General features: G+C 44.1%; 1 protein-coding gene across 9 annotated transcripts in view; it reads left to right on the top strand.

Annotated features, from left to right (window-relative positions):
* LIMCH1 (LIM and calponin homology domains 1) overlaps window positions 1-21,368 on the top strand; it is a 192,651-nt gene that overhangs the window by 103,078 nt on the left and 68,205 nt on the right. For 7 of the 9 annotated variants that reach the window (XM_087936752.1, XM_087936754.1, XM_087936753.1 and 4 more), the window contains exons 5-7: window positions 195-225; window positions 7,097-7,207; window positions 19,956-20,151. In XM_087936752.1, coding sequence (XP_087792878.1) covers window positions 195-225; window positions 7,097-7,207; window positions 19,956-20,151 — 338 coding nt within the window. Of the gene's footprint in view, window positions 1-194; window positions 226-7,096; window positions 7,208-16,010; window positions 16,176-19,955; window positions 20,152-21,368 lie in introns of those variants that run through there. The other 2 variants (XM_087936748.1, XM_087936749.1) reach the window with 2 other exon arrangements.

The following is a 21,368-nucleotide window of genomic DNA, read 5'->3' as shown; positions in this document are numbered from 1 at the left end:
CATGAGAACATACTTCCGCACTGTATCAAATCAATAAATGGCTTCAGTCGCTTTCCATTGTGTGTTTCCCAACCCGCAGACACATCCTGCTGACTCCTTGCTTAGGAGGAAACATGTGACCTGTCGCATTATACAAACTGTGGAAGGAATTTCTGCTTTTTTGAAATGTTTTTTTTTCCTCCTTTCTTTTGCAGGAATCTTGATGGTAGCAGAAAGCTGAAAAATGTAAGTACTCGAACGTGTAAGCCTTCTTCTTGCTGCATAGGGCCCAGGTGTTTGTCCTACGTTGGTTTTTTTGTGTGTTGTGTGTGTGTATAGCAAATGAAGGTTAAAACTCCAATATATTTCTGGGGCTAAAAAAAGATTTTTTAAAAAAAAATTGTCTGGGACTTTTGACTTTTGGCGATCCATGCACAGGGGGTATCCATCCAACCTCGGCAACCACACTGGGAAGGAATTGGGGGATTCTGAGAGTTGAGGTCCTAACCACAACTTTTAAGACTTATGGACTTCAACCCCCAGAATTCCTTGCCACCTGGGGAATTCTAGGAGATGAAATCCACAGGTCTTAAAAGTTGCCAAGGTTGGACACCCCGAATGTAAAGCTAACTTTGCTCCGGTTTTGATGAGTTAATAGCGAAGCCTCTGTGAGCACAGTAGAGTCCAGGAACACAATGAGTCTTTTGAATAACAACAATAATAACAGTAACACAATAAAACTTTAGGAAGAACATGTTTAGATGACCAAACCGGTGTCTACATATAAAGAACGGTTGCAAGAATTGGGTGTGTCTAGTTTAATGAAAAGAAGGACTAAGGAGTGACATGATAGCAGTGTTCCAATATCTCAGGGACTGCTCCAAAGAAGAGGGAGTCAAGCTATTCTCCAAAGCAGTGGTCTCTAACCGGTGGACCACAGCCCACTGGTGGGCTGTGAGAAAATTTTGGTGGGCCGCAGAGAAATCTCACCCCCAGAGCAATTAATCCAGGCTGTGCAGAAACACAACTCCTTACCACTCACTCCTTACCCAGTAAACTTGCCTGCTAAATTGCTATTTTTCCTTTTTCCGACCATCATCTGTTCTGCTGTGCAGATTAGTTAGGAAGCAGGAAATGGTTGGATTTCTTGCTTTCTAGCTAGTCTTTAGATCTTCAGCTCACCTCCCTTAGGACTGAACGCTTGCTTGCAAGCGCTTGCTTGGACTAGAAGACCTTCAAGACCTTCCAGCTCTGCTATGCTATGCTATGCTATGCTATGCTATGCTATGCTATGCTATGCTATGCTATGCTATGCCATTCTATTTCTAATTTCTATTCTATTTTATGCTATGCCATGTCATTCTAATTCTAATTCCAATTCTAATTTCTATTCCTAATTTCTATGCTATGCTATGCCATTCTATTTCTAATTCTAATTTCTATTCTATGCTATGCTATGCCATTCTATTCCTAATTTCTATTTCTAATTTCTGTGCTATGTTATGCCATTCTATTCCTAATTTCTATTTCTAATTTCTGTGCTATGGTATGCTATGCCATGCCATGTCATGCCATGCCATTCTATTTCTAATTATAATTCTTATCTCTATTTCTATTACTAATTTCTATTCTATGCTATGCTATGCCATTCTATTTCTATTCCTAATTTCTATGCTATGTCATGCCATGCCATTCTCTCTCTCTTTCTCTTTCTATTATATTCATTTTAGTCATTTGAAGTAGCCAAAGTCGCTGTTATCTCTTAAGCGGATGAACGACCCAGTTTGCAGGAATGTACAAATGCTTTATTGCCTGTGAACTTTCCTGTCTTCCCTCCAAAGGGGATTTTAATTTCAAAGCAGTTCTTTTTCCTTCCGTCATCCTGATTGAAACCAGGAACGGCCGTTGCAATATCAGAGACTGCACAGTAAGGAAGGAAAGTTTTAAAATGCAGTTGGTCATAGAGTTAGATAAACTTATCCAAAAGCCAGACACAACTTCTGGAATGAGTGTCCGTGGTACACTCCAAACTGTTCCCATTATATTTTCCTGAACATCCTCAAGTCGTGTTAAGGAAATAACCAAGAACTTTTCAATACAATTTTGAAGACCATAATTGTAACCGCGGGTTAAAAAAAAAAGCACTATTATTTTATTGAGTCTGGCTTGTCATCAGGAAAGTAATTGCTCTTCCCCCCCAAGCCAGCAAAAACTTTCCGAATAAATAATGTTTCATTTTGCAAGATTTACTGAGAATGCTCTGCAGAGGCCCTCCGTTAGGAAGTTGCTGAAACGAATTGACCAAACTCTAGAACTGTTTTTACAAAGCTTTCATTTGAAACCCCAACAGAGTTATCACAGCAGTGCTTTCTTGGAGAAACCTGAATTTTTAAAAAAGAAAGAAAAGAAATTAGGAAATATTCCAGAGTATTCTGAAAAGAGGTGGCTTAAAAAGAAGAACAGAAAAATGACTTTATCTCTTTGGCAATTGACATATAGAAAGTTGTCAGAAATAGTGTAGAGTCTACTGCTTGGGCAGGAGTTGGACTAGATGACCTATAAGGTCCCTTCCAACTCTGATTATCTGTTATCTGTTCTTCTAGTCCAACCTCCTGCCCAGCAGGAAATCCTAGACCATTTGAGATAGAATAGAACAGAACAGAACAGAACAGAACAGAATAGAATAGAATAGAATAGAATAGAATAGAATAGAATAGAATAGAATCCTTTATTGGCCAAGTGTGATTGGACACACAAGGGATTTGTCTTTGGTGCATAAGCTTTCCGTGTACATAAAGAAAAAATAAAATACATTCATCAAGAATCATGAGATACAACAATTAGTGATCGTCATAGGTTACTAATAAGCAATCAAATCATGCTAGGGAACAAATAAAACACTGTAAATTGTAAAGATACAAGCAACACGGTTATAGTTATAAGTGGGAAGAGATAGGTACTAGGAAGTGTTATTACCTAGTCGTAGAGGAATAATAGCAATGCAGTTTTCGTAAATAAGTTGACAGTGTTGTGGGAATTAGTTGTTTAGCAGAGTGATGGCATTCAGGGAAAAAATTGTCCTTGTGTCTAGTTGTGGTGGTGTGCAGTGTCCTATAATGTCGTTTTGAGGGTAGAAGTTGAAGCAATTTATGTCCAGGATGTTAGATGTCTGTAGATATTTTCACAGCCCTTTTTTTTTGACTCGGGCTGTATACAGGTCCTCAATGGAAGGCAGGTTGGTAGTGTTTGCTTTTTTCTGCAGTTCTAATTATCCTCTGAAGTCTGCGTCTGTCTTGTTTAGACAGACACAGACTTCTGTTTAGACAGGAAACCCTATACCATTTCAGATAAATGGCTGTCCAGTCTCTTCTTAAAAGCCTCCAGCAAACACAATTTCTGGAGGCAAGTCATTCCACTGGTTAATTGTTCTCACTGTCAGGAAATTTCTCCTTAGTTTTAGGTTGCTTCTCTCCTTGATTAGATTCCATCCATTGCTTCTTCTCCGGCCTTGTGATGCTTTGGAGAATAGCTTGACTCCCTCTTCTTTGGGGCAGCCCTTAAAATATTGGAGCACTGCTATCATGTCACCCCTGGCCTTTCTTTTCATTAAACCAGACATACGCAATTCTTTCAAAGCAGTAACTACAAATCTAGAAATTCCAATCCAAACTTCGAAATCCCAGCCATTGAAAATTTAGAAATTAAAATGATTGGCTCAAAATTAGGAATTGGTTGGAGGAAATTACAAAACAGAAAATTGAATTGAGACCAGCAGCATTCCTACTGGGTACATTAAGAGATGAAATTAGTAAGAAATGAATTAGCAAGAAGTGCCTTTGCCCAGAATTGGAAATGTGACAGTATTCCCTCCGACATTACGATAATAAAAAAGGTTTTAGAGTGTACAGAAATGGATAAGCTTTCAATGGAAATGAAGGAGAGAGAAGAGACAGAGTACTACGAAATTTAGAATTTATAGTATAACTGGCTACAAGGTAGACACAAAATAGAGGAATGAATGAAAGGTTATGGTGAGAGGAAACAATATTGTATGACTAAATATAATTATGTATAATTATGTAAACAACTACATAAATATATGAAAATATGCTGTAAATCGAATGTAAAATAATTGTAGTAATATTTAGTAATGTTCTACATACTAAAGAATATGTCAATGTGAGTGAACACCACTACAAACACGCTGAAATGAATGGAAACATGTTTTTAATTGTAGAATTTGACTAATAAAGGCTTTTTAAAATTAAAGAAAAGAAAAGAAAATACAGAAATTCCTTTCCAGAGCCCAATCCAATATCGAGATGCCATCTGTGTGGGTTTTTAAACGGGATTCTTAAGATTGCACTGCTACCTGTCAGAAAACAGCCAACCTCTTGCTAAGTGTTATGCTTGAATCACGCTAAGCTCTTTGGCTGCAATTAAAAAGAAAGAGATTAAGAGATTGCCCTGAATGACCCTCTTTTCCTGACTTAGAAAGCAACCCCTCTGAATTAATAGGGGGGGCGAATGCCAAGAAAAAGGTCCAAAAGGACACAAATTCCCTGAAGTATATAATTTTCTTGTTTTCCCCCCCAAAAAGTCAACAGCCTTGGAATGTGAATATTTAAGGTCAGGTTCTCCGTAGGAAGAGGGAGGATCTGACATTTGGGGCCACCTCTCTTGATTATCATCAGTTCTGCTGTTAACTTGTGAATGGAAACCTTTGGCCTTTCCGTGACATTCAAGAGTGAATGAAAGGGAGTTGCCGGCAGCTGAAGGAAAGGAGCCTCCATGCTTGGTATGAAGGCAAAAATCGGGATTTTTTTTTCCCATCAGCTGCAGAAACGGAACCTTCTCAAACTCCACGGGAGGTAGCTCCAGATAGGAACAACGCTACATGGATCCATCAGTGACGTTCAGTTTTTTGTGGGGGGACTCTGCTTTCTTCTCTATAAATAAAAGCTGGATTAGGGCACCAAAGACGTAGAAGTCAGAACATCCACGTCAATGCAACAAGCAGCAAAGTTCTTAGGGGTGATCTTTGACCTTTCCTTAAACTCTTTTTGGTTTTTGAAATCTCTTCGTTGGTTTTGGAGTCAGGTGAAACTTGACTTGTTTGACTGAAAGAACCCTAGTTGTGCCATACGCAAGATTGTAGGGGTTCTTTGTGCTTTCTGAGCTGGGAGGGTTTCTTGAAGACATTTCATGACCAGACTAGGGAGCATCATCAGTGCTAGAAGGGAGTGGAGGAGGAGAGGGTGGAGGAGGAGGGGGAGGAGGAGGAAAAGGACTATGTAGTCCCTGGGATTCTCTGAGTTTGGTGGTTTTCTTTTAGAAACATTTCATTACCAGTCCAGGTAACATCATCAAGGCTAGAAGGGAGTGGTGTTGGAAGAGGAGGAGGAGGAGGAGGGGGAGGAGGAGGAGAACGGCCTGTGCTTGCTCCCTTATTTGTAAAAATAATATAGGAAGGATGCAGAGAAATAAAGAAATAAATGCTGTCTCTGCACCAACACCTTGGCTAGTAAGAGTTTCCTCTCTGTCGGCAGTTTGGATAACCATTAAAACATCTTCCATTTTAATATTTCAACTCCTCATTTATGGTTTTTTTTTCCTTTCACCCCTTAGGAAGCCAAAGATCTGACAAGCTTCTTGAATGGAAGCAAGGGGGAAAAAAACAACAACCATAAAACACAACTCCCATATCTGCAACCCCTCCTTTTAGAGGAAATGATAATAAAGAAAAGTTGGACTTCCTAAAAGTTAGAAAAGTGAGAACCATTTCAGTTCTCACCATTATAAATGGGTGTGTGCCTCCTGCCTCCCCTCGGGGAAATTTAGTCCTGTGAGTGGAAAAGTTCCTGTTGCTTATCTGATTGCCGTTTTCAAAGCTTCCAAGCTCTACGTGGGATTTTCAGGAAATCCCAGTGTGATGACTTAGGGCGTGGCACAAAGGCCACACAGTCAGATAATCAATAAGAGTCCCTTTATTAGCTCCAATTTTGCCCCTAACATGGCCCAATCAAATCTTCCCAACTGGAGGCATTCCCCCCCAGTCACTCCCCTCCAGGTGCAGGGCAACGTGTCCTTGACTCTCTGAGAAAGGAATGTTGTTGTATCTAATCTTCTAATCCCCACCATGAAATCCCCCCCTCCCAAATTCCCAGGCCCTGAATGTGGCAGCCTCGAAGCTTCCAAGTAAAAAAAAAAAAAGGCTTCCAAGACTGATATAGATGTTCCCTCAACACTCAACAACATGGCTATTACATCGAATTGGGACGGACGTTGTGATGACCTGGGGCGTGACACAAAAATAACAAAGTCACAAAAGTAGAATCAATTCCCTTTAATGCCTCCAAGTTGGCCCCAGTGTCCAATTATCCTCAGCTGGAGATCAAACTCATCCAAAAAACAGTCTACGAAGGGCAGAAATGCAGTCTGAAGTCAAAGTAAAGATAATTAGAAATGAAAAAAAAAACCAACACAAACCACACTGAAGTAATTAACACGGCAAGCCAGGATGATAAATTGCAGACTTTCAAAACATAATGCAGCACCCACAGTTGGATGCCAAAACCCAGATAAGCCTCAACAAAGATAATGCACACTTTGCTTCCAGCAAGGAGCAGTGTGCAAACGCCCCTCTTATATCCTGTTCTCCCAGCTGCAACTAATGAAAGGGATCAGGGCCTTTTTCTCTTCCCTAAGCCATGTTGCTCCCTTCTCCATTCCTCCCTGCGTGCCCTAGAATGAAGAGAGGATAGCCCTGGGTCTTCCTCTGAATGCCCAGCCAGACTGTGCTCCTCTCCCGTTTCTTCCACAGCCACCGGATCCACACTCCCACTCCCTGTCAGCTGCTCAATCTCCCCCTCAGAATCAGACTCCAACAAGGGCATGACAGACATTCAGTTCAATGTTCATTTTCGCTTGTGCTGTGAGAGAAAACTTGTATCTTGCTTTTGGGGAAAATAGACTGTTTTTAAAGGTGGCGGCGGGGGGGGGGGAGAACCAGGGTACGTATTTAATTTCCTCTGGAAGGTGTGAAAGAACTTGTTGTAGCATGGAATCGACTTGGTGGTTTTGATTTGTTCCAATTAATGTTGGTTCAATTCTTCAGGTTTTAGTCACCATCTATTGGCTGGGGAAAACTGCAAACAACAGCACTCACTTTAATGGACCGCCACTGAATCTGAAAGAATTCGAAGGATTGTTAACCCAGATGAGAAAGGTATTTCGATTTCCTCTCATGTATAAGTAGCCCTCGAAGTGGTGGGGTGGTCTAGAGGTGGAGCTCTCACCTCACAATCAGGAGGCTGTGAGTTCGATCCAAGGTAGAGGCAGATATTTCTCTCTCTCTGGGCACATTGAGAATATATCTGCTGGAACAAAACTCTGCATCGGCAACAGGAAGGGCATCTGGCCAGTAAACACTGCTAACTCCATTCAGCTGCCCAGACTCCACTCTGCAAGGGATTATGGGGTTGTGAAAAAAATCTGATAATTATACAGATAGCTGTTGACTTGTTACCACTTCCCTTGCTAAGCCAGTTAAGTGGGCTTTGCCCCATTTTACAACCTTTCTTACCTCAAGTGATGACCCAGGGTGAGATACAAAAGCAACAAAGTCACAAAAACAGGTGAAGTCCTTTTAATTCCTTCAACTTGGCTTCAAAGGTCCAATTATCATTGACTGGAGAAAAAACTCCCCCACAAACAGTTGTGAAAAGGAACAAATGCTGTTCAAACTCAAAACACATATAAATTATAAATAGAAAAAACAACACAAACCACACTGAAGCAATTAATGAGACAAGCAGGATAAGGGCTTGAAGACATCCACAGATGGCGAAATACACACACTGAGAAGGACACTAGAACTCAGATAAGAACTGAGGGACTAAAATTATTTCACGCTTTGCTTCCAGCACTGGGCCATGTGCAGTTTGTCCTTTTAAACAGTGCTTACAGCTGCAGCCCATGAAGGGGATCAGGGCCCTTTCCTCCCCTGTAGACCATGCCATTCATGTTTTTCCCTTATCCGCTCCTCCATGCGTGCCCTAGGATGAAGAGATGGGCCTGGGTCTTCCTCTGACTGCCCAGCTGGCCTGTGCCCTTCCCCAGTTTCCTCCACAACCTCCCAGGCCACACTCCCACTCCCTGTCGGCTGTTCCTCCTCGCTCTCAGAGTCAGATTCTAACAGAGGCATGACAGAATCACTGCAGTTGTTCAGCTATCCATATGGTTGTTAAATGACCCAAATACATTGCAACCGTCATAAGTATGAGTCAGTAGCCAAGCATCTGAATTTTGATTACGTGACCACGGGGATGCTGTAAATGTCATAAGTGTGAAAAACGATCCTTTTTTCAGTGCCGTTGTAACTCCAAACAGTCACTAAACGAACTATTGTAAGTTTGTTTATTACCTGTATTTCTTTTTTACAGTTTGATGTGTACAGAATACCCTTAAAAAAAAAAAAAAAGACTTCTTTTAAGCTGCCATTTTTCACAGACATGTTGAAATTCCGCACAGATTCATTTCACAAATAGGAAAGTCAGGGGGAGAAAAATTGGATAGGTGAAAAAAACAGATGTGGTTGAGTTTGGAAATGTAAACTGTTTTAAACAAAGGAGAATATTTCAATTAAAGGAGAATATTTGCAGCTCAAGGGTGGAGAATTAATCGGGTCCTGTTTCCATTGGAAAAACTGCTTCTGGTTTTCAGGCTCGAAATAAATGGGGGGGAGGAATTAAATTTAGTTTGAAGATTAAATGTTTGTGTTACCACAGAAATGGCTTGTAATAACTCAATGCTAAAAGTTGAGGCTTTAAATCAGGGGTGTCCAACCTTGGTAACTTTAAGACTTGTGGACTTTAACTCCCAGAATTCCTCAGCCAGCTTTTCTGGCTGAGGAATTCTGGGAGTTAAAGTCCACAAGTCTTAAAGTTACCAAGGTTGGACACCCCTGATTTAAATGTAATTCGCATTTTACTTTGATAGAAAGATTAGGAAGATGATGCTTTTTGATCTTGGCTGTTGTTGTTTTTTCCTGCACGTCTCCTCCCACCTTTTAAAAATCTATATTTTCATTGTATTTTACATTGTAGTAAACCTCAATAAAAGTGAATTTTAAAGAGAACAAAATGTTAAGGCCAACCGACTGGATTAATTTTTTTTTAGAACGTTTTTTGAGAAGGGACTGCAGGCGAAACTCGAAAAGTTAAAGCTTACAGTAATTTTTATTGTGTTTTCTGGAGGAAAAGTGTTTGCCCTTTAGTAAAGCACACGCTGGATAATGTTTGGATCAACAGGAAAAAAAAAATTGTTTTCATCGCTGTGTGTCTCGAGTAAAATTTGGACCAAACCCCAGAATCTGATTCAGCCTTTGAAGCTTATATACACCACTCTCTCCCACTACAGATCAAGGCAAATTAATAACAATAATAACAACAATAAGATAAGATAAATAAGATAAGATAACTTTTATTGTCATTTTTTTTCTGCAAGCACACTGGCCCCCATTAAAAATGAAAGTCTGTTGCCTGCTTTCAAGACAGTATATATTTACGCAAACACATACATAATATACATGTACACATGCTATATACATACATAAATATATACCTGCACCATACAGAGGTGGGAAGGGAGAGGTAATAGAGAGAGAGAAAGGTAGACAGGCAGGCAGGCTGGCAGGCTGGCAGGCAGAGAGAGAGAGAGAGAGACAGAGAGACAGACAGATAGATATAGATGTGATATATAATAGAGAGAGAGAGACAGGCAGGCAGGAAAGCAGGCAGATCTAGATATATCGGTGTGTGTGCATGTAGAGAGACAGAGACATACATATATACATACATACATACATACATACATACATACATACATACAGTATATATATATATAGAGAGAGAGAGAGAGAGAGACAGACAGACAGACATGATATATAATAGAAAGAGAGAGAGACAGGCAGGCAGGCAGATAGACAGACAGACAGACATGATATATAATAGAAAGAGAGAGAGGCAGGCAGGCAGATAGATGGAGATAGATAGATAGATAGATAGATAGATAGATAGATAGATAGATAGATAGATAGATAGATAGATAGACAGAGACACAGACAGACAGACAGACAGACAGATAGATATAGGTAGACAGACAGATAGACAGACACAGATATATATAATAGAGATAGATAGACACAGACAGACACGGATAGATATAGATATAATAGAAATAAATAGATATAGATAGATGATAGATAGATAGATAGATAGATATAGATACACACACACAAATATTGATCATAATAGATTTCTAATGCAATATTTTCTAGACATTTGGATCCACAATATGTTTGCCACATATGGGAAGTGATGGCGGGACAAAAAAGACAACTTTTATAGCATATTCGTGGGTTGGATGTTATCCACATGGCAAGGATAGTTGCTGTATTATGGAATGCCAAGCCGGAGATGTTCAAAATAAAATTGAAAAATAAAACATGTTGGCTTCAATTGTGCATAGTAGTGTGGATATCTTGCTTGGATATCCGTTAATACAGTACATGCTTTGTAATAAAAACGTAGATTTATTGTTATGTAACCTAATCAAATGTATTTCCTTCCCTGACATAATCTTTTTTTAAAAAAAAAAATAACCGTTCCATAGCTCTTATCTAGACAATCGTTACAATAAAGGTAGACTTGTATTAATTAATTCATGCTGAAACAGCCCCTTTGGGGTGACACTTGCATTCTTAAGCATGGATTTTCTCCAATTGTATAGAAGTTGGGCTTCCTCTCTGTTGGCATTCTCTTACGCCCTGCTCTGCCCTTTTGAATTATTAGCATGCCAGTCTAAACCAAGCTGAAATGAATGGCTGTTTTCAGTGGACATATTAGCAAAGGTTGCAAGTTTTAGAACCAAAGTTGTTTTCCCCTGTAATTTGTTCGTTCATTCTTTCGATCACGCATTTACTCCTTTTTTTTCTTTAAATAAATTCATGGAGATGCTTCGTCTGTTTTAAAAGAGAGAGGGAGGGAGGAAAAGAGAGAATGAGTGAGGAGGGGGAGTGAGAACAAGAGAGGGAGAGAGAAAGAGAGAGAAAAAGAGGGGGGTGGAGAGAGAGAATGAGAGAGGGAGAGGGAAAGAGGGAGGGAAAAAGAGAGAAAGAGAGAGGAGAGAGAGGGTGAAGGAGAGAGAAAGAGAGGGAGGGAGAGAGGGGGAGAGGGAAAAGAAAGAGAGGAGAGAAAAAGGGAGAGAGGGAGAGGGAAGAGAGAGGGAAAGAGAGAGGGAGAGAGAGGGAGAGAATGAGAACGAGAGGGGGAGAGGGAGAGGGAGAGAGAAAGAGGGAGAAAGAGGGGGAGAGGGAGAGAATGAGAATGAGAACAAGAGAGGGGGAGAGAGGGAGAAAGAAAGGAAAGAGAAAGAGGAGAGAGAGAACGAGAGCGAGAGGGGGAGAGGGAGAGAGAAAGAGAGGGAGAGAGGGAGGGAGAGGGAAGAGAGAGGGAAAGAGAGGGAAAGAGAGAGGGAGAGAATGAGAACGAGAGGGAGGGAGAGGGAGAGAGAAAGAAAGAGAAAGAGGGAGAAAGAGAGGGGGAGAGAACGAGAGCGAGAGAAGGGGGAGAGGGAGAGAGAAAGAGAGGGAGAGAAAAAGGGAGAGGGAAAGAGAGATGGAGAGAATGAGAACGAGAGCGGGGAGAGAGAGAGAAAGAGAGATTTTTTTATATTCCAATGAATGTTTTATGAATGAAATATAGTCTGTTGTCTCTGGATAGTTTCCCTGCTTTTCAGGCCTGTTGTGGCTGAACTTTCTGCCATAAACCAGCTTTTTCTCTCGTTCTTCCTTCGCTTCTCAAAAATGGCAGCTTGCCAAAGGATTAAATACAGGCTGTTAGTATGCAAAAGCTGTAGTCCCAGGGAAAGGATGCCACTTTGGGAAATATGCAGGGAGAATAGCAATTCTGTTGATTGCGTACAGAGGTCTGGCTGTGTACAGGCTGGCATGTTGGTCCGCACAATTAAGCAAAGTTTTCTCAAGAAAAGGGGTGTTCCTTAAAAGTTTTGGGCTCCCTAGAAAAGTTTTGGGTTGTTCCTTAAAAGTTTTGGGTTGTTCCTTAAAAGTTTTGGGTTGTTCCTTAAAGTTTTTCACTCTAGAAAGGTTTGGGGGTGTTCCGTGAAAGTTTTGGGTTCTCTAGAAAAGTTTGGGGTTGTTCCTTAAAGGTTTTGGGTTGTTCCTTAAAGTTTTTCACTCTAGAAAAGTTTTGGGTTGTTCCTTAAAAGTTTTGGGTTGTTCCAAAGTTTTTCACTCTAGAAAAGTTTGGGGTGTTCCGTGAAAGTTTTGGGTTCTCTAGAAAAGTTTGGGGTTGTTCCTTAAAAGTTTAGGGTTGTTCCTTAAAGTTTTTCACTCTAGAAAAGTTTGGGGGTGTTCCGTGAAAGTTTTGGGTTCTCTAGAAAAGTTTTGGGTTGTTCCTTAAAAGTTTTGGGTTGTTCCTTAAAGTTTTTCACTCTAGAAAAGTTTGGGGGTGTTCCGTGAAAGTTTTGGGTTCTCTAGAAAAGTTTGGGGTTGTTCCTTAAAAGTTTAGGGTTGTTCCTTAAAGTTTTTCACTCTAGAAAAGTTTGGGGGTGTTCCGTGAAAGTTTTGGGTTCTCTAGAAAAGTTTTGGGTTGTTCCTTGTAAGTTTTGGTTTGTTCCTTAAAAGTTTCGGGTTGTTCCTTAAAGTTTTTCACTCTAGAAAAGTTTGGGGGTGTTCCGTGGAAGTTTTGGGTTCTCTAGAAAAGTTTTGGGTTGTTCCTTGAAAGTTTTGGGCTCTCTAGAAAAGTTTGGGCCGTTCCTTAAAAGCTTTGGCTGTTGATTAAAGGATATTTGATCAAATCCAACATCAATCTTTATTCCGTCACAGACCTACAAAATGAAAATGTAAGCATCACAATGAATTTAAGATGTACGGGAAAAATCCAATTATTTTGAAATCTAAAAAGGGTTAGGGTTCATTTTAGAGTGACTGTGGAGATTGTAGAATCGTACTTCCTCAGTTTAGTTGAGGAAGTAATTTCCGATCTATCCAATAATAACTCTTTGAGATAAAACAAATTGGAACAACCAGGATATTTAGTAGAGTGGGGAGGAGTGGCCATTGTGACTTTGATAATGGCTCATAATCAGTGGTGGGATTCAAAAATGTTTTACTACCGGTTCTGTGGGCGTGGCTTGGTGGGCGTGGCAGTGGAAGGATACTGCAAAATCCCCACCCCACTAACCTGCTTTCCAGCTCCGTTCTCCTCTGCAGAGCAACCAAAGAAGACCCAGCCAATCAGCTGGGACTCAATGGGAGGCAGAAAAGAGATGGAGGCAGGGCCAGTCAGAGGTAGTATTGTCCGGTTCTCCAAACTACTCAAAATTTCCGCTACCAGTTCTCCAGAATTGGTCAGAACCGGCTGAATACCACCTCTGCTCATAAGTGGCTCTGGGGAGGTACACCGCCATAGCTTCTAACGTTCTTTAAGTGACAAGTCAATAAATCAAGAACTACAGTATTTGTGCTCCTAAGAAAGCTAGCTGAGAAAAACTTGTTTACAAATACACTTTAGTAAACATCTTGGACTCATGGGGCTGAAAGACATCTTGGTGTTGAGTCTGAAAGATAAGACCAACATTCAGTTAAACTGATTTATTTCTAACAGCGTATGCACAGGAATCTTCTCAACTAATGGCCAACACCTTGGAGTTACAGAAGGATCAACTGTTCTGACCCAAACTTTGTTCCAAGGAAACAACCACGAAACAGTGGTAACAGCAAAACCTTTTAATGATTCTTTACGAATCCCGTTCCTTCCCAGTTAAAAGGCTGTTTCAAACTAATTGTCTCCGATAAGAACGAGCCTTGCCAAGGTTGTGAAAGTCTGCCAGGAACACTAGATAAAGTTACTAAGAAATAGTTCAAAAACAAAGAGTCTCCAAACACCAACCAAGATACTCCAAACGTCCACAAGGCTTGAGTGCAAAAACTTCTTTGCTTCCTGCAAAGAACTCCAGTTTCTCAGCTGGCTTTTATCTCTTGAGGGAGGGGGCATCACCTTGCAGCCTTACTCCCAAGTCACCCATGCTGTTGCAGCTGCTCTTTCCTTTGGGCAGCCCTGCGTGCACGAGCGCTGGGCTCAGGCTCCTCAGGGACCTTTTCATCACTGCTGCCAGCCTCCACAATCTCCGAAGGCAGCACTCCACTCCCTGATGGTCCTGGCCCCATCCCTGCCTCACACGCAGGCCCCGCATCTGAGTCCTCACTCTCCAAGACCTCAGCAGTCCACACCTGTTGCCGGCGAACCACAACATCAACGGAATTCAAGGGAAGGGCTTTGGCTACTTGTGACTACATTGGGATGCTAGGCTGATGCTTCATTTAACTCTGCCACCAGGTTCTGCCACTTCTTTTCCTAGATCTTGGAGATCTTCTTGTCTAACCCCCTTGTCCAAAGCAGGAGACCTTACTCCATCCTGTCCAATCTTTTCTTGGAAAACTTCCGGCAACGGAGCACTTGCAATTCCGAGATAAAAGCTGTTCCATTCTCACTGTCAGGAAAATCTTTCTTTGTTCCAGGTCGGAGCATCCTCTGAGAAGCTTCCAACCATTGCTTCTTGTCCTTTCCCCCGGGGCTTTGGAGAATAATATCCATCCACTCTTCTCAGTGGCAACTCTTCAAGTACTAGGAGATGGTTATCATGTCCCCTCTAATCCATCTCTTCGATAGTCTCGACTTCCCTAGCTCCCTCAACTGTTCATCATACAATTTAGCCTCCAGATTCTTCATCACCTTTGGGGCTCTTCTCTGCATGTTCCCCAGTGTCCCCAGTGTGTGCGTGCGCACAGCTACCAGGAGAAGGGAGTAGTGGTGTGCCAGCAGCCTAGCAGAGCTGGCGGCAGATTCGGACAGTGAGGAGGTTGGGGAGGAGCATGGGCCACTCCTGGAGCCTGGTTAAGGCTCTGCGTTAGAGGCAGAGATGGGGCCACAGCCATTTTAGTTATCTGCTGCCTTTGCAGTTGGACATCAGTGACGCAGAAGAAGAGCTGGAGCCTGTTCCCGGTGTGCTCATGCACAAAGCTGCCAGGAGAAGGGAACAGTTAAGGAACAAGGGTCAACTCAGGAGTAAAGGCTCAAGTGGATGGTGAATGACCCCTCCCATAGGGAATAAAGAGGAGCGAAAGAGGAATGGTGTTTGCAGGAGACAATTAGTTCGTTTAATTAGTGCGAAGATCTGTTCCTGACTTCTTGCCAAGTAATTGCTGCTACAGCATGGCGTTTGAAAGCTATGGGCCTGGCAACTCTCCCAGCCCGATAAAAGGTCTCTAGTTGTGAAAATCTCTTGAAAGACTGTTTGCCGGGACTTTGCTGGAGTGGAATTCCCTTTAACCATAAATAAAAAGGGGTTTGATCGGGATGATGAGTCGGCTTTGTGGTCTCGGGAAGCCTACGTCAGAAAAATAACATCTGCTGCTCGAACAAGGGGTTGGACTAGAAGACCTCCAAGGCCCCTCCCAGCTCCATTCTGCATTCTTTCAACCAAGATCCTAGCCGAAACAAGGGATAACCTTTTCCTAAAATAAGACTGGGGTTCTCCTGACCTTTCCTTCTTCTGGAGAGCTCTCTCCTGCAGTTTTTTAGTGTGTGCCGCTTGAGCACTGGAAAGAATTTATAATCGGGAGCCTTGTCAAAGACGTCCATTGTTCTCCCCGCTCTGAACATGTGTGGCAGCCACAAGTGCTTTCAGATCTCCTCCAGCCAGGAGCTGGCAACAAGCAAAGAGCAAGCCTGAATTCTTCAGAGACATCGGGGGAAAGAGTCTGCTTTCCTTTTTCCTTTCTTTTTCTTTTCTTTTTTTTTAAAAAAAAACAGCTGATTGCTTTTTTTAGGAAGAAAGACATCCCCTTTTTTTCCAGAACTGCAGACCAAAACTGGTTGCCAGTTCCGTTTAATTTCGACTCACAACAAGCTGCAAAATTAGTTTGGTTTTTTTTTTTTCTCCCTGCTGGAGTTTCCAGATCAATAAACCTGATTTCGAAGGAATCTCTCTTCACTGAAGGTTTTTTTTTTACTTTTGCCTGCTAAGTTAAAATCTCAGGATGCCTCACCTCGTTCGCTATGGAGCTCAGCGCCTGTGAAGCCGTTGTGGAGAATGGACTAGCCATGTTTCAGGTTGTTTTTATTTATTTTGTTATTTTACCTCCTTGGTGTGCGGGTGTGGGTGTGTTAGGAAATGTGCATTGGGTCAAAACGAGTTTTGGGGTTGTTGTTGTTTTTTTGCAACGGTTCCCGCTGGGATCGATACGTGCTTTTTTGGAAAAACCTTGGAAGATTCCTCAGCTGAATGAGGGGGTGGGATGATGAAGGCAATTACTATTACTTGAATCAGATGTGTAAAAACGGTCTAGCTGAATTCTGATTTATTTTAGGCTACCTGCAGTAAATGTAAACTTCTGTTTCTGTTCTGGTGCAAGGAAGGGGTGTGTGTGTGTGTGTGTGTGTGTGTGCGTGCGCACATAAATATTGTTTTGCTGTTCCCGGCAGACTTGAATCGAGTTTTGGGGGAAAAGTTTCTTTTAATGGGGACAGCGAAGTCCCAAAGTTTGGGGTTGATCTATTTTGTTGAAATATTTAAAAAGTAATCCCCCCCCCCCACGGATCCTTACTCTGGATTATGTTACCGGCTTATCATCCGAGATCTTTTGTGCTGGACGCAACGGTAGAAACAAACAGGCTTTTAAAAGAAAAGAAAAGACGGGGAAGTCGAATTACAGTTTTCCCACAGGGTCTTGTGTGCAAATGGTCTTTTATTTCCTGCTGGCTTGTGGTTCAACAAGTTGTAGATGCATAAAGCTACGGCAACTCTTTGTGGCCAGAAAAGCGGTTATAAGAATAACAGAAACAGGAAAGGACCTTTTGAGGTCTTCTAGTCCAACCCTCCTGCTCAGGCAAGGAAACCCTCGACCAGGGATGGCTAACCTTTTCCTCGTTGCGTGCCTCCACCCATAATGCAATGCGCATGCGACCCCCCCCGCTGCACGCCACACACCTCTGTGCATGCACACTCCTCTGTGCATGCGTGCGCCTCGCGCATGCGCACATGACCACCCCGTGCACCCCACACTCCCTATGCAGGCATGCACGTATCCCATGTGTGCATTTCCCCTTCCATATGTGCAACAGATGACAACCAGCTGGTTGGTGGGTGCACATGCGCATGCACAGTGGGGCTTTTGAGGTCTTCTAGTCCAACCCTCCTGCTCAGGCAAGGAAGCAGGCGCATGCTCATGCACAGTGGGGCTATTCCAGGTGACTTCTCATGTGCCATAGGTTCGCCAACATAGCCCTAGACCACTGATGGCTAACCTAAGCTTGCCTCCACCCATAATGCAATTCACCTGTGACCCCACCCACCCCCTGCGCAAGCACGCGTGACTCCCCGCTGCACGCTGCAAGCCTATGCGCATGCACAAGTGACCACCCCTGTGTGCTGCACACCTCTGCGCATGCACACATGACCATCCCGCACCCCCCCACACACCCTACGCATGCGTGCGCATCTCCCCTTGTGGCAGATAGCCGACAATCCACTGGTTGGTGGGGGGGGCGCGTGCACATGTGCAGTGGGGCTGTTCTGGATGACCTCTCGCAGGCTGGCAGAAATGGCTCTGCATGCCACTTCCGGCACGTGCGCCACAGGTTCGCTATCACGGCCCTAGACCATTTCAGACAAAACGGTTGTCCCATCTCTTCTTCAAGGAAGAAAATCGATTTCTTCTGAGGTCACCGTAGCATCCGATCCACATGGGTGAACGCTGGGGAAGAGCTATTCGGGTAGTCCTCGACTTACAATGGTTCATTTAGTGACCATTCGAAGTTACAGCGGCACTGGGGGAAGAAAAAGCGACTTAGGATCTCTTTTCACACTTAATGACCGTTGCAGAATCCACAGCCATAAGCAGCGTGATCAAAATTCAGGTACTTGGCGACGGACTCATATTGACGACGGTTGCATTGCGTGAACAATTGTGTTCCTAACTTAACAACTGCGAAGTGATTCACTTCACAACGGTGGCAAGAACAGTCGTACAATGGGGCGAGAAACTCGCTTCACAACTGTCTCGCTTAGCAACGGGAACTTGGGGCTCCACTGTGATCGTAAGGTGGAGTTCTTTGTCTTGTATTTTCAGCCATGCTGCCAGGTGTGCGCAGACTAGAGGCAGTCCTTGACTTACAACCCCAAATTTCTGTTGTTAAATGAGTTTCCCCCCATTTTACGACCCTTTCCTGCCACCGTTGTTAAGTGGACCCAGATTCTACTGTGGAGTTGGCTTGTCAGAAGGTCTCAAAAGGGGATCACGTGACGCCCCGGAGATGCTGAAACCGTCATAAGTACAAGTCTGTTGCCAAGCACCTGAATTTCGAGCTTGTGGCAGTGGGGATGCTGCAGTGCTCATCAGTGTGAAAAATGGTCCTAAGTCTTTTTTTTCCCCTAATGCCGTAACTTTGTACGGTCACTAAGTGAACCATTGTCAATTGAGGGTTACCCGCATTTCTTTTTTTACAAGTTTAATGCACATGGGGTGGACTTTTCATTTCTTTCCAGCTGTCCTGCTTCGCCAGGCCTATTTAAATCCAGGGGTGGGATTCTACCAGTTCAGACCAGTTCTATAGAACCAGTTGTTACAAGGCCTGAAGGGTGGGGGGCACTGCAGGCCCCTCCACGCTCTGTTTTTTGCCTTCCTGGGCCTCAGGGAAGCCTTCTGGGAACAAAATCGCCCCTCCAGGAGGCTTCCCTGAGGCCCAGGAGGCCCCAAAATAGAGCACGGATGAGTACTCTGCGCCCCTGCACTCTGTTTTTTTTACATTTCTGGGCCTCAGGGAAGCCTTCTGGGAGTAAAAAAAGCCCCCCCAGGAGGCTTCCCTGAGGCCCAGGAGGCCCAAAAACGGAGCACCGTGTGTGTGTGCTGCAAAAAAAGCCCTGCCCACCCAGTCACATGGCCCCGCCCACCTGGCCCCGCCCACCTATTCACGCCACAGAACCGGTTGTTTAAAAAATTTGAATCCCACCCCTGATTAAATCCCCACAGATCGTTCATCTCTTCATGCCGTCAATACAAAAGTCCAGGCCACCGTGGTGGTGGCGGTGTGTGGGGGGGAAATGGATAGGTTAAAAAAAAAAGAACAGATTTGGTTGAGATGGAATTGTCCACTGTTTAAAAGCAAAGAGTGTTCAATAAAGGAGAATATTTGTGCGAGGAAGTCCTTAGAGCTGTGCCCCACCCGCTAAACTTTGGGGCAGGGGGGACTGGTTCCGTGGAGAGAGGTTTCTCCGGGGACCGGAGGAGGCGTGATTTTGTGTGCTGCCTGCGTCCTGCAGGTGGGCTTCACTTGTTTATGCGGGCCAATTTCTAGCATGCTGTGGCCCAGTGCCGGACCATGGACTGGGAGGGGGCGAGGGAGGGAGGACTTCAACAAATTTAGCAACCGGTTCTCTGCCCGGTTGCTGGGTGGGCGTGGCCATGATGGCATAGCCTAGTCAGACTCCTGTACCATGGGGGGGGCATTTTTGCCCTCCTCGGACTCTGGAGGCTTTCCTCGAGCCTCTGGGAGGGTGGAAATAGCCTCTCTGGGTTCCAGGGGCTGGAAATGGGCCTTTTTCTGGCCGCCTGTAGCCTCCAGAAGGCATATTTTTCATCCTCCCTGAGTCTCTTTGCAGGCTGGGATCCAAAACAGGTCGCGTGGAGACTCCTGGGAGGGGAGGGCTGAAGTGGGCGGGGCCAGCCAGTTGTTAAAACCACTGGTTCGGCAAACCAGATATAAAATTAACACCCGGTTCATGTGAACCGGTGCGAACCAATAGCAGCCCACCCCCTACGGTGGGGGGTGGAGGGTTGGGCACCCTTGCCTTAGTGGATGTGCCTTTCTAACCAGGCTTCTGTTCCTCACCAGGACACGGAAGACATTGAGAGCCCGAAGCGCAGCATCCGCGACAGCGGCTATGTAGATTGCTGGGATTCAGAGCGCAGCGATTCTCTCTCCCCTCCGCGTCATGGCAGAGATGATTCCTTCGACAGTCTGGATTCCTTCGGGTCCCGTTCCCAGCAGACCCCTTCTCCAGATGTGGTGCTGAGAGGGAGTAGTGATGGTGAGTTGTGCCACCCCTCCCCACCTCCACCCCCAGGGAACCAGGCTCCCTTTCTGGGTGACCAGACAGAACGTACAGCCCCGTCATGCTTAAAATACCACAGTTTCCACAGTTAGCTTCTGTGGGATGTTCTCTTGGTAACTCGTCGAGAGTTTGATCCTCAGAAAGATGGATACTGTTGTGGCCTGTCGGCCACTGGCCCCTCCAGTAGCCGATTCAGAGGAGGAGGGAGTGGGAGTTAGGGACAGTATCAAGACAACCTGAGAGCTCTGAGGGGGAAGAGGGAATGGAGCTGGCAGAGAGAGAGAGAGAGAGAGAAAGAAGAAGGAGGAGGAGGAGGAGGAGGAGGAGGAGGAGGGAGGAGGAGGAGGAGGAGGAGAAGCCTGGGACGTCCATCAGCTGTCCTATGGAGAATCAACAGCCCCCTGGAGGTGGCTGATGAGGAAAAGGAGGAACAGCTGGGTCCAGTGCCTGACCTGCAGATGCACAGAAGGCAGAGGAGAGGAGAGCAGTGAAAATCTAAGGGCCGGTCCTTGGGACGGAAAAGCCAACGCTGCCAGAGAAGCCCCACCCTAGCTCTGGGGATAAAAGGCAGGGGACAGAGACAAATAGCTGTGGCAGACAATTATTCATTTCCCTGCCAGACAGACTTGTTAGCCTGTGAGAGAAACTTTTTGCTGGGGCTGCTGGAGCGCCTAATAAAAGGGAACATTTGTTTAATTACTGTGGGTTTGTCGTATTTGGGAGCCGGGTCAGGACAGATACAGGTAGTTCTTGGCTTATGGCCGCAGTGAAGCGCCAAAATTTCTGTCGTTGAGACATTTGTGAAGTGAACTTTTTCCCCGGTTCTTAAGTGAATCACTGCAGTCACTAAATGAGTGGCTCAGTTGTTAAGTGAATCTGGCTTCCTCATTGACTTGGCTTGTCAGAAGGTTGAATATAGCAATAACAATAGCACTTATGTACCGCTTCACAGTGTTTTCTGGTCCTCTCTAAGCGGTGAAAAAGGAGGTCACATGATCCCAGGACATTGCAGCCATCATAGATGAACCAGTGGCCAAATGGCCAAATTTTGATCACGTGACCATGGGGATGCTCCAACGGTTGTACAGTTAAATGTGAAAAATGATCATAAGTCACCTTTTTCCAGGGCCGTGGTAACTTTGAACGGTCACTAAATGGAACTGTTGTAAAATGCAGCAACATTGTGATGACCC

Source organism: Pseudonaja textilis, chromosome 6 (genome assembly GCF_049901715.1).
Source record: "Pseudonaja textilis isolate UNSWEBS1 chromosome 6, rPseTex1.2, whole genome shotgun sequence".
Lineage (NCBI taxonomy): Eukaryota > Metazoa > Chordata > Lepidosauria > Squamata > Elapidae > Pseudonaja > Pseudonaja textilis.
This window is presented reverse-complemented; position numbering and strand designations above follow the sequence as displayed.